This window comes from Leiobunum rupestre, chromosome 10 (genome assembly GCF_980474605.1).
Source record: "Leiobunum rupestre chromosome 10, qqLeiRupe1.1.hap1, whole genome shotgun sequence".
Taxonomy (NCBI): Eukaryota; Metazoa; Arthropoda; class Arachnida; order Opiliones; family Sclerosomatidae; genus Leiobunum; species Leiobunum rupestre.
Genome location: NC_143393.1, coordinates 27921502 through 27931869, shown reverse-complemented (window position 1 = coordinate 27931869; position 10368 = coordinate 27921502). Strand labels below are relative to the sequence as shown.

At 35.0% G+C, this 10368-nt stretch overlaps 5 protein-coding genes across 7 annotated transcripts; 3 read left to right on the top strand and 2 right to left on the bottom strand.

Annotated features, from left to right (window-relative positions):
* The first annotated feature begins 239 nt into the window (after positions 1-239).
* Gart (trifunctional purine biosynthetic protein adenosine-3 Gart) lies at positions 240-4967 on the top strand. The gene is made up of 18 exons (XM_090159763.1): positions 240-337; positions 641-825; positions 887-982; positions 1047-1221; positions 1283-1394; positions 1452-1520; positions 1584-1797; positions 1853-1938; positions 2082-2250; positions 2312-2540; positions 2634-2850; positions 2914-3361; positions 3425-3517; positions 3606-3716; positions 3776-4027; positions 4099-4353; positions 4425-4564; positions 4625-4967. The coding sequence occupies exons 2-18, from the start codon at positions 681-683 to the stop codon at positions 4808-4810; spliced, it is 2997 nt and encodes a 998-aa protein (XP_090015889.1). The 5' UTR covers positions 240-337; positions 641-680; the 3' UTR covers positions 4811-4967.
* A 33-nt stretch (positions 4968-5000) lies between these two features.
* LOC149925332 (dnaJ homolog subfamily C member 28) lies at positions 5001-7043 on the bottom strand. The gene is made up of 7 exons (XM_090161728.1): positions 7017-7043; positions 6321-6389; positions 6038-6265; positions 5758-5975; positions 5536-5680; positions 5235-5477; positions 5001-5167 (listed from the first exon to the last, which is right to left on the bottom strand). The coding sequence occupies exons 1-7, from the start codon at positions 7041-7043 to the stop codon at positions 5024-5026; spliced, it is 1074 nt and encodes a 357-aa protein (XP_090017854.1). The 3' UTR covers positions 5001-5023.
* On the top strand, positions 6783-8309 carry PCID2 (PCI domain-containing protein 2). 3 transcript variants are annotated; one of them, XM_090162042.1, is made up of 2 exons: positions 6783-6805; positions 6977-8309. In XM_090162042.1, the coding sequence occupies exon 2, from the start codon at positions 7045-7047 to the stop codon at positions 8242-8244; it is 1200 nt and encodes a 399-aa protein (XP_090018168.1). In that variant the 5' UTR covers positions 6783-6805; positions 6977-7044; the 3' UTR covers positions 8245-8309. The 3 variants fall into 3 exon arrangements, with proteins under 3 accessions (XP_090018168.1, XP_090018167.1, XP_090018166.1); XM_090162041.1 differs by having other exon boundaries at positions 6792-6839; XM_090162040.1 differs by having other exon boundaries at positions 6792-6882.
* A 122-nt stretch (positions 8310-8431) lies between these two features.
* Positions 8432-9518, bottom strand: shrb (charged multivesicular body protein shrub). The gene has a single exon (XM_090162043.1). The coding sequence runs from the start codon at positions 9116-9118 to the stop codon at positions 8453-8455; it is 666 nt and encodes a 221-aa protein (XP_090018169.1). The 5' UTR covers positions 9119-9518; the 3' UTR covers positions 8432-8452.
* On the top strand, positions 9507-10255 carry LOC149925329 (MICOS complex subunit Mic10-like). Its single transcript, XM_090162044.1, has 4 exons — positions 9507-9690; positions 9806-9853; positions 9919-10028; positions 10098-10255. Exons 1-4 carry the CDS (start codon positions 9618-9620, stop codon positions 10146-10148), a joined length of 282 nt encoding a protein of 93 aa, XP_090018170.1. The 5' UTR covers positions 9507-9617; the 3' UTR covers positions 10149-10255.
* Positions 10256-10368: the final 113 nt, after the last annotated feature.

Genomic DNA, 10368 nt, shown 5'->3' with positions numbered 1-10368 from the left:
CGTCTTAGATGGCATGGGTTTTGTCAATTAACCGAAGGGATATAACGACCCATTATGATATAAAAGGTCATCACTATGTCTGTTCCAAACATTTTGTTGGTGGAAATGGACCCTCTTTTCTCCATGGTAAATCTTACCCCGAGAACAGGCGAATAAAACGTTTTAGGGTAAAAAGTTTACACTTTTTGTCTTGGGACAGGCGAAAAAAAACCACCTACTATAGGTGCGTTGCCTCCGTTATATAACGGAGGCAACGATAGGTGCTATTCGCACTAACTCGGAAGAGTGTGGTACCGCAGCGCCAACTAGACTCGGTCGCGAATTTAAAACGAAACAGGTGAGCTCTTTATTATTATTATCATCCAATTATGTAATTCGGGAAACACGTGGTTTTAATTTCTTTTAACATTTTTGCATGAGTTGAGTAGTAATTTATCCAGGTTTGGGATTTTATAAATCATTTCATATCATATGCTGATTATATTATCATTTACGTCAACCAGACTGGCCCCTCTGGGATATTTCTTCACAGAAAGACCTTGATATTTGATAATTTAATTTGATAAGATAGTAGAAAATTGAAATAGGGTGATTGCTCTTAAGCCATCATTTTGTAGTTTCGTTTTTGACCTTGCTGTAGCTAATTGACATTGAGCCAGTGGTTCGCTCTCAAGAAATTAATGGGTGACACAATATTAATTATTGGAAGTGGAGGAAGAGAACACGCATTAACGTGGAAACTCTCTCAGTCGCCATTAATTGCAAATATTAAAGTTGCGCCAGGAAATGCGGGTACCAGCTCAACATCAAAAGCAGCTAATATACGTATGTAGACTTCAATGAGAAGTGTGGCAGCTATGTTTAAAACCATAAACTTCTTTTATAGAATTGAACATCAAAAACCATAAAGAAGTTATCAATTATTGCAAAGACAATGATATCAAGCTTGTCGTTGTGGGCCCTGAAGATCCCCTGGCAAATGGTAAAAGGCAATTAAACATTTTTCAACCTAAATGAAATATTAAATAAAAAATTTATTATTTTAGGGCTAGCCGATGATCTTAAATCAGCTGGCATTTCATGTTTTGGACCTGGAAAAGATGGAGCCCAAATTGAAGCTAGCAAAGCCTTTTCCAAGGATTTTATGGATAAGCACAACATTCCAACTGCAAAATGGAAATCATTCCAAGACCCAGACAAAGCCAAAGAATATATTGAAAAGTATATTAAACCACTCTACAACTTTGCAAAATGATTAATGTAATTCAATTATTAATTATAGTGCAGATTTTGATGCGCTCGTGGTCAAAGCCAGTGGTTTAGCAGCTGGAAAGGGAGTTGTGGTAGCTGCCAATAAGGAAGGAGCAATTGAAGCAGCAGAGATGATTCTCAGGGTAATTTCTCATGTTCTAGTCATTTTCAAAGGCCAAATATTTAGAAAATAATTACAGGACAAGAAATTTGGAGATGCTGGCAACACAATTGTGGTTGAAGAGCTTCTAACTGGAGAAGAGATATCGGTACTTGATTTTATATACCAGCTTTAGATATGTAATATATTCTCTGTATTTATAAAATTTAAGGTTTTGGCATTTACGGATGGAAAAACAGTGTCAGTAATGCCTCCAGCTCAAGATCATAAAAGAGCTTTAGATGGTGATAAGGGACCAAATACCGGAGGAATGGGGGCTTATTGCCCATGCCCGCTGGTTTCTGACAAAGATTACGAAGATATTAAAACCAACGTCATGCAGAGGACCATTGACGGATTAAATAAAGATGGCATTCACTACGTTGGTGAGTAAATAACTATTTTATTTTTTAATTTTTATTACTTAAATTTTGTGTTTAGGAGTTCTATACGGAGGTTTAATGTTGACGAAAAATGGACCAAAAGTTCTAGAATTTAACTGCCGGTTTGGAGATCCTGAAACAGAGGTATTATATTTTAAGTTCTATATTTCTCCAATAAAGTCTTTTTTGTTTTTGCACTCTTTCCAAAGGAAATCAAGTATAAAATTTAGCTATTTCTTCTTTTTACCAAATATTTTATGCATTAATTTCCTATTGTTATTTTTTAGTCACTGTTACCATTACTGAAATCAGATTTGTACCCAACTTTATTGGCTTGCACGAACAATACCCTAAGTTCCAATCTTCCAGAGTGGAAAGATGAAGTCAAAGCTGTGAATGTTGTTATGGTTAGCTGTGGTTATCCCGATGCCTATCCTAAAGGAAAAGTTATAACTGGTGAAAAAACATAGGCTTTACTTTTATTTGTAACAAAAATTTAAAGAAATTATTAATTTAGGATTAGACACTATCCCTGAGAGTCCTGATATAATCGTTTTTCATGCTGGTACTTCCCATAATGGAGATTCTGTGGTGACATCAGGTGGCAGAGTTATAGTGGTTGTTGGTCTTGATAAAACATTGGAATCATCCTTAATCCATGCCATGTCTGGGGTTGAAAAAATCAAATTTGAAGGGGCATTTTATAGGAAAGATATTGCTCATAAAGCTTTGCGCCATTTGGCTAGGTAGTGTTTTTAAAGTTTTGAATAAATGTGAAGTTACCAATTTTGGTGTTGTCTATCCTGAGTGTAGCTAATTTAACAAGCTATTTTTCTTAGTGTAAATGCGAATCTGTTAACGTACAAGAGCAGTGGGGTTGATATTGAAGCGGGTGAACTCTTGGTTAACAAAATTAAGTCTCTAGCAGCCAGCACAAATCGAAGTGGGATGGCTAGTTCTTTAGGAGGGTTTGGAGGTGTTTTTGACCTAAAAGCTTGTGGATACCAAGATCCCTTGTTGGTTTCAGGTACCGATGGAGTTGGTACTAAATTGCAAGTATGTAGTAATCTTCCCTTCCTTTCGAAACTTGCTAAATATAACATATTGCGTAATTTTTAGGTAGCTCAGTCTTACAACAAACACGACACAGTCGGGATAGACTTGGTAGCTATGTGTGTGAATGATATTTTGACCCAAGGGGCCGAACCTTTATTCTTCTTGGACTACTTTGGTTGTGGAAAACTGCATGTTGATGTCTGTCGAGATGTAGTCGCTGGTGTTGCTGAAGGCTGTCGTCAATCGCATGCTTCTCTTATTGGTGGAGAAACTGCAGAAATGCCTGGAATGTATCCTCCAGGAGAATATGATTTAGCAGGCTTCGCTGTTGGTGCGGTGGAAAGAAGCAAACTTTTGCCCAATTTAAACAGTATCAAGGAAGGTGATGACTTGATTGGCATTCCTTCATCAGGAGTGCATAGCAACGGATTCAGTCTTCTTAGGAAGATAGCTCAAATTGAGGGATTAGACTATAATGATAAGGCTCCTTTTGATCCAACTACAACACTGGGTATTTTATATGCTGAACATAAATACATTATCAGCTTCAACACACTGTTATTTTCTTTTATAGGGGAAATTCTATTAATTCCTACCAAAATATACGTCAAGTCCATGCTTACCATCTTGCAAATGGGACTGATTAAAGCGGCAGCCCATATAACAGGTATAATAATAATAAATATTTAAATGTTTATCATTTGAAAATTTCTGGTATTACAGATGTTTTATTTATTTGAACTTTTCCTATTCAGGGGGTGGAATTTTAGACAATATACCCCGGGTACTGCCCAAGGGTTTTGGTGCAGTCCTTGATGCTAAAACTTGGAATTTAGATCCAGTATATCAATGGATTGCAAATTCTGGTAAAATGTTGAAAATTTGGCAGAAATTTGAAATGACTGACTAATTTTTGTAATTGTAGGAAGGGTATCATCCGAAGAAATGCTCCGATCTTTTAACTGTGGCTTAGGAATGGTACTTGTAGTTCAAAAGAGCAACACTCAACAAGTTCTGAAAATGTTAAAAGATAAGGGAGACAATCCTTCTGTTGTTGGTCAGGTTGTGAAAGCTTCCAAAGGTGAAAATTTAGTAAAAGTCAGAAATTTCAAAGTGGCCCAAAAAGTGGTAGAGTCCAAAACCAGAAGGAAAGTTGGTGTTTTAATATCCGGATCAGGTAAGTTTTCTGTGCCTTTTTTACTCAGTTTTGTTGGTATTGAGTATGTAATTTGTGTGTTATGTTTTAAGGCACAAATCTCCAGTCCCTCATTGACCAAATGCAAGATCCAGCCAAAAATAGCTCTGCTGAAATAGTTTTGGTTATATCAAATATAGCAAGTGCAGCTGGACTCAAGAGAGCTGAAAAAGCGCGTATTCCTACTTTGGTCATAAGCCACAAAAACTACAAATCAAGAGTTGATTTCGATATGGCCATTCATGAAGCCCTGATTGAGGCTGGAGTGGAAATAGTTTGCTTAGCCGGGTTTATGAGGATAGTTTCTGGTAAATCCAAACATTAATTTCTAAAATTAGTAAATGTAAATAGGGCTTTTTTAATTTAATATTCAATATAGAGGATTTTGTTCGTAAATGGCATGGAGCTCTGCTTAACATTCATCCTTCCCTACTACCTTCCTTCCGTGGAATTCATGCTCATAGACAAGTTTTAGAAGCTGGTGTAAAAGTCACTGGTTGCACGGTTCATTTTGTTGAAGTAAATATTCCCTTTTAAGAGCCTTATTTAATCACATTGTGCTCAAATGCGTATATGTAGGTTGATGTTGACACTGGAGGAATAATCATGCAAGATTCAGTTCCGGTGCTTCCAAACGATACTGAAGATACTTTAGGAGAGAGGGTTAAGATATTGGAACATAAACTATATCCTCAATCGTTGGAGTTATTAGCGAGTGGAAAGATAAAACTCAATGATAATAACAGGGTTGAATTTCTATATTAGAATCTTCCACTTCAAATTGTAATTTTCAGAAATGCCTGCCAAATTTTACAGTACAACTTTAGCATATCACATTGAGAGGTTTTTTTTACTACGGTATATTTTTGTTAATTGTGCTCAAAACTTGTTAAGATGTATAAAATTATTTTTAATTTAATAACGTATTTATAATTTAATAATATTTATACTATTACTATACAAAGTTTAAAATTTATATTAAGGAATTAACTTCCAAAACAAATCCAAAATGGTTTCATCATTTGGTTTTGATTTGGTTATCACTTCTTTTTCTTTCACATCTATCTTAATTGGTGCTCTATGCAAAACTTTGTCAGCTTCTCTTTTAAGTTGAAAATGAAGCTACAGAAAAGGATTTTCTATAAGATATCTAAAATACTGCATTTAATAACTTCAACTTGTTAATTACTTGTTGTTTCTTCATGATGGGTACAATCATATTGAACTTATCTATTTTCTTGTTAAGTTTTGAAACACTTTCTCCGAGGTCTTCAACTGACTTTTCCCATTCGCACATTTCATAAGTGCTTAATGGAAAGTGGCTGAATCGAGATCTTATTATTTCCAAATCTTCTACTAAGCCTTCTTTATCAAGTTTTAAATCTTTTTCCAAAATAATCCATTCCGGTATAAATCCGTTGTTTATCATAATCTTTTGGAAAGAAAAACTGCAGTTTGGCCAAATTTTACAATAAATTAGTTAAATTTACCTCGTTCAATTTGTGAGTTGTAACATCAACATATGGATTTTCCGTTTGATATTTCAATGGTTTCCCCATTCCCGATAAATTGTCAAATTCTCCTTTGGACATGGACTCTAAAATCAGGTCCTCGACCAATCTTTCAATACCTTGTCTAAAACATAATTTATGAAAATATTTCAATATCATACTTCAGATTTTAGGTTCTAGAGGATTTCAATCTATTTCAACCTGGTTTTACCAGTATATTCACGAGCTAGGGCAGCATCTCTTTTAAAAAGAGCAGTTTCTTTGCCAACTTTAGGTTCATCTTTTTTAACTTTATAGTTGTATACATTTTCAACAGCCTTGTTCACTTTGAAACGATTGTGCTGTTTTTCTCGTTGTCTTACAGTTCCATATCCCACCCCATCCAGACTGAGGTATTGACGATGTTGGGGAACTGTGTGCTTAATTTCAAAATATGTAAATCATTATTGTAATTCTAATAAATGTATTATAACTTAGATACTTCAATTCCATGATCTTTTTGAAGTACAGGATTAATATCTGAAATGTCTCGTGAGCTGTCGTACAATTCTTTTAAAATTCGAAAGGCTGTTTCAATTTTTGAGAATTTTTCTGGATCAGCAAGTGGAGATTTACTATCTGGGTGATATTTCTTCGCCAGATTAATGAAAGCGTCTTTCACATCTTGTAAAGTTGATTCCTCCGTCACCCCCAAGATGTTTCGTGATTCCTTCAATGGGAAAATGAGATAATTATTTTGGCATCAGTCAAATGGATTTTTTTACCTTTAATCTGTCGGTGGTTGGTTCTACAGTAATAGTTCTCACAGTACTATTTCTAATTTTTAATGGATTCTTTTAAGTAAAACTTTGGGATTATAAGACTAGTCATCATACATATTTTATAAAGATAAACAGAATAAAGGCACAGCGGTGCTGAGTGGCTGCCCTTGCAGTTTTCACAGAATTTTATTTAATTTATTCGCGGGAAACAATTTGTTCGGCTTGTACAGCCGCGGGCAATGGGTTTTTAAAATTTCCATAGCGACATAACAATTTCATAATAATAACACAGAAGTTTCATAAGTCCGAACTACAAAGAAGAAATAAAGTAAATATTTAATATTAACTTTAAATAACGTAGGACTGCTTTGAATTCCGCGGGTTTTTCAGCTTAGATCGGCGTTAAACGGGAGATGTTGGCACTTGGCAGCCCTGCAGCAACTTAAGTGAAAAAAGGTCCGGATATAGTCTTTGGGATTTACTTAACGGTACGGCGCGCCAAGAATGAAATAACAATTTAGAGTATAAATTTTTAGATAAATAGAAGTTTTCCTTAATCCTTTTTGTAAGCTATTATTAACTATGTAGTGTGTGCATTACTATGGGGAATTTATTCAATAGTTAGGAAACAACTCATTTATATCCTTCTTTCCAAATAGGCCTTTGCACAACTAAGTGCGTGCAAGTTTTACAACAGACTGAAACTCCAGCTTCTTTGTATTCCATAATGGCCCTCTGCTCCATCAATCAGTATTTGCAAGAGGTTGAAGGTGCGATACAGAATGGTGATGGTCAACTACTGTCAGAATTACTTTCTTGTCGTCATCCTCATATGGCTAGTCCAAGATTAATATTGTCTGAACCAGAAACGGCAGTTGCTCGAGTTATAGATACCCCATTTGATGAAATTGTGGCGGAGCATTTGAAGACCTTGGCAAATGTTAGCAATCACAATTTTATTGACGCCTATCGTCACCAGAACAACTTAGTCCAAATATTTGCTAAGGTATTCCAGAATTTGAAAGATGAAAATTGGGCCCTACCAGTAATGTACAGCGTGTGTTTGGACCTCAGACTTTTAGCATCTAGTGCCGATGAACAGCTCAATAAAAAAGGGAAAGGAAAACACGATGAAACCGTTGAAAAAGCTGCTGAGGCTTTAATGTGCTGTTTTAGAGTTTGTGCTGCAGATAACCGCTCAGCTCAAGAAGATTCGAAGAGGTGGGGTATGTTGAACGTAGTGAATCAGCTCTTCAAGATTTATTTCAAAGTGAACAAACTGCACTTGTGTAAACCTTTAATAAGAGCTATTGACAGTTCAACGTACAAAGACCAGTTTAGCATATCTCAGCTGGTTACATACAAATATTATGTGGGTAGAAAAGCAATGTTTGAAAGTGATTTTAAAAGTGCTGAAGAAAATTTAACATTTGCGTTTCAAAGATGTCACAAGAAATCAGTTAGGAACAAAAGACTAATACTTATCTATCTAATTCCTGTAAAAATGCTGTTGGGACATATGCCAAGTATGGAACTCCTGAAAAAATACGATTTACTCCAGTTTTCTGATGTGGTGAAGGCTGTTATTACTGGGAATTTACTAGCTTTGAACGAAGCCATGAGAACTAATGAAGCATATTTCATAAAGTGTGGCATATACTTGATTCTTGAGAAGTTGAAAATTGTGGCCTACAGGAATTTGTTCAAGAAAGTGTGCTTTATACTGAAAAGTCACCAACTGCCAATTGAGGCTTTTGTAGTGGCTCTGAAAATGTTGGAAGTGGAAGATGTTGATTTGGATGAAGTTAATTGTATCGTTGCCAACCTCATTTATGAAGGGAAAATTAAAGGATACATTTCTAATCAACATCAAAAATTAGTTATATCCAAACAAAATCCATTTCCACCATTGTCTACATTAAATTAATTTCAATTTTTTTGCTTGATAAATAAATGGAAGTTTTTCATAGCAGAATTTTTATTAAAACAATTTCAAAGGAAAAGGCATTTTCTTTTTGCAGATTATACATGTTTTTTTAACTTGTAAAATTGAAAATCACTTTTAGAACTATTATTTACACAGTCAAAAATTAGTGCTCTAACATTTCAATAGGTTATTTCCCAAGGATAATGGATTAAGAAGCCCATGCAGCTAATTCTTTCATATCATCATCCTCTTCAACCGCAGCTTTAGCTTTTGCAGGTCTGGCTGGTTCCACACTTGGAGGAGATGGTAATTTATCGGTTGATGGACCTTCAACATCCAAGAGTTGCGCATCGAGATCTTCTTGCTCTAATTCCTCAAGCTCCTTTAGTAGTTCATCTTCATCAACTTCATTACCAAATCCAACAGGATTAGAAATGGCTTCAGATATTTCATTGGCTATTTCTTGTTGTTCTTGTACGTCATCCATTAAATCGTGTACTTTGTCTATATCCATATCCTCATGAGCATTTTTCAGAGCTTTTGCAGCATAACCCATGATTTTCAGCACCTCAGTGTTGGTATTTGCATTTTCTAGAGCTTCTCTCTGGAATTCTATTGTTGTTAATGTCCCATCTATCTGAGCTAGTTGTTTTTCATAACGTTTCTTCCTTTTCAAAGCTTGAAGTGCTACCCTTTTGTTTTTCTTCCCATGAGTTCTCACTGTGACCATTTCTTGCTCAGTTTTCTTTTCCAAATACTCTTGTTTCTTTATAAGCATCTCTTCAACTTCCCGGAGCTTTTGAATAGCTTCAGCAGGGGTTGCTGTAGGTTCTCCCTTCTTGCCAGAGCCAAAAATTTTAGTCAAGAAACTCATTTTTAAAATTGTTACTAGTATCGAACTAAATGGGTTGTTTGTATTCTTGAAGCTAAAATTTGCCTCCCAAAACGTCCAAGGCTTATATTTCAAACAAGTAAAATAATAAGATAGCTATCTACAGCACCTTGAAATTACTAAACCTAACTTCACAGAATCACTTTATAACTACTCGAAGTTTTAGTACTTATTAATAAATAATTTTTAAACTCTACTAAAGTCTTAAATGATAATTATTTCTCAATACTTGAAAGAAAAGGTGAGAAACCAGACCCCGAAGCGTGACGCTTCTCGAGTCATGACCGGAAATGGAGTATCTCTGACGTAATACAAGGACGAATTAAAGAGTTTTTCTATGGAGATCTCTGCTAGACTGCTAGTCCTATCGTTTGTTCTTTCTTTATTGACGGCAGGTGCAAAAGCGTTGAAGTTGAAACCGGCGTAGACGTTTTCCTAAGATCAAAAGTTAAATAAAAATTATTTGCGCGATTTGATAACTATGAGTGGAAGATCAGAAGATGAAATTGGTGAAAAATGGGACAGATGTTTGGCTGATTCTTTGCTTAAAATGGGTTAGTTAAAGTTTGAATTAAATCAATACCGAGGCCTATCGCTTTAAATGCTGAAGTTTAGCTGCTTTAGCATAACCCTATACCTAAGAGTATTAATGAAAGCAATGGTTAACAGGTGCTGGAGTAGGAGTTGGTCTAATATTTTCCCTTGTATTATTTAAACGTAAGCACAAGGAATTACTAGTCATAAAGAGTGATGTAATAACAATGTTTATTACATTGTTGTAGGAAAGTCTTGGCCAATGACTTTGGGTCTTGGCACGGGGTTAGGAATGGGAATAGCGAACTGCCAACATGATTTTAGTACACCTTATTATAGCAGAGTCTATTCATTAAAGGTATAATGAATATTTTGCATATTTGCAAAATAAATTAGTAATTGTGTAATATCTCTATTCTCTTTATAGAAGAAAGAAGCTGCTCAGCACCCAAACACCAAAAGTGAGACATCACATTGAACCGTTACTAATTTAATTAATGTAAATCTTCATTCTTTAGTTGCTTATCTGAAAAAGTATTTGTATAGCTCATAAAAATTCAGATTATAAATTTTATTCCATATAAATGTTTTGTTACCTGTGTTACGTACAAGTTTACAACTTGTCCTTAGTTCTCAACCTTAAATTATAGTTATTAAATGGATAGATATATAAAATAGTACTAAAATACTTAACTTAT

Coding starts and splice junctions, on each gene's coding strand:
- Gart (XM_090159763.1), top strand. CDS start 681: ATGGGTGACACAATATTAATTATTGGAAGTGGAGGAAGAGAACACGCA. Junction 4,028..4,098: donor TGTTTTAATATCCGGATCAG/GTAAGTTTTCTG, acceptor TTATGTTTTAAG/GCACAAATCTCCAGTCCCTC. Junction 4,354..4,424: donor GTTTATGAGGATAGTTTCTG/GTAAATCCAAAC, acceptor TATTCAATATAG/AGGATTTTGTTCGTAAATGG.
- LOC149925332 (XM_090161728.1), bottom strand. CDS start 7,043: ATGGAATACAAAGAAGCTGGAGTTTCA. Junction 6,390..7,016: donor ACAAAGAAGCTGGAGTTTCA/GTCTGTTGTAAA, acceptor TTTACTTAAAAG/AATCCATTAAAAATTAGAAA. Junction 5,976..6,037: donor AAAAAGATCATGGAATTGAA/GTATCTAAGTTA, acceptor TTTGAAATTAAG/CACACAGTTCCCCAACATCG.
- PCID2 (XM_090162042.1), top strand. CDS start 7,045: ATGGCCCTCTGCTCCATCAATCAGTATTTGCAAGAGGTTGAAGGTGCG.
- shrb (XM_090162043.1), bottom strand. CDS start 9,118: ATGAGTTTCTTGACTAAAATTTTTGGCTCTGGCAAGAAGGGAGAACCT.
- LOC149925329 (XM_090162044.1), top strand. CDS start 9,618: ATGAGTGGAAGATCAGAAGATGAAATTGGTGAAAAATGGGACAGATGT. Junction 9,691..9,805: donor TGATTCTTTGCTTAAAATGG/GTTAGTTAAAGT, acceptor AATGGTTAACAG/GTGCTGGAGTAGGAGTTGGT. Junction 10,029..10,097: donor GCAGAGTCTATTCATTAAAG/GTATAATGAATA, acceptor TTCTCTTTATAG/AAGAAAGAAGCTGCTCAGCA.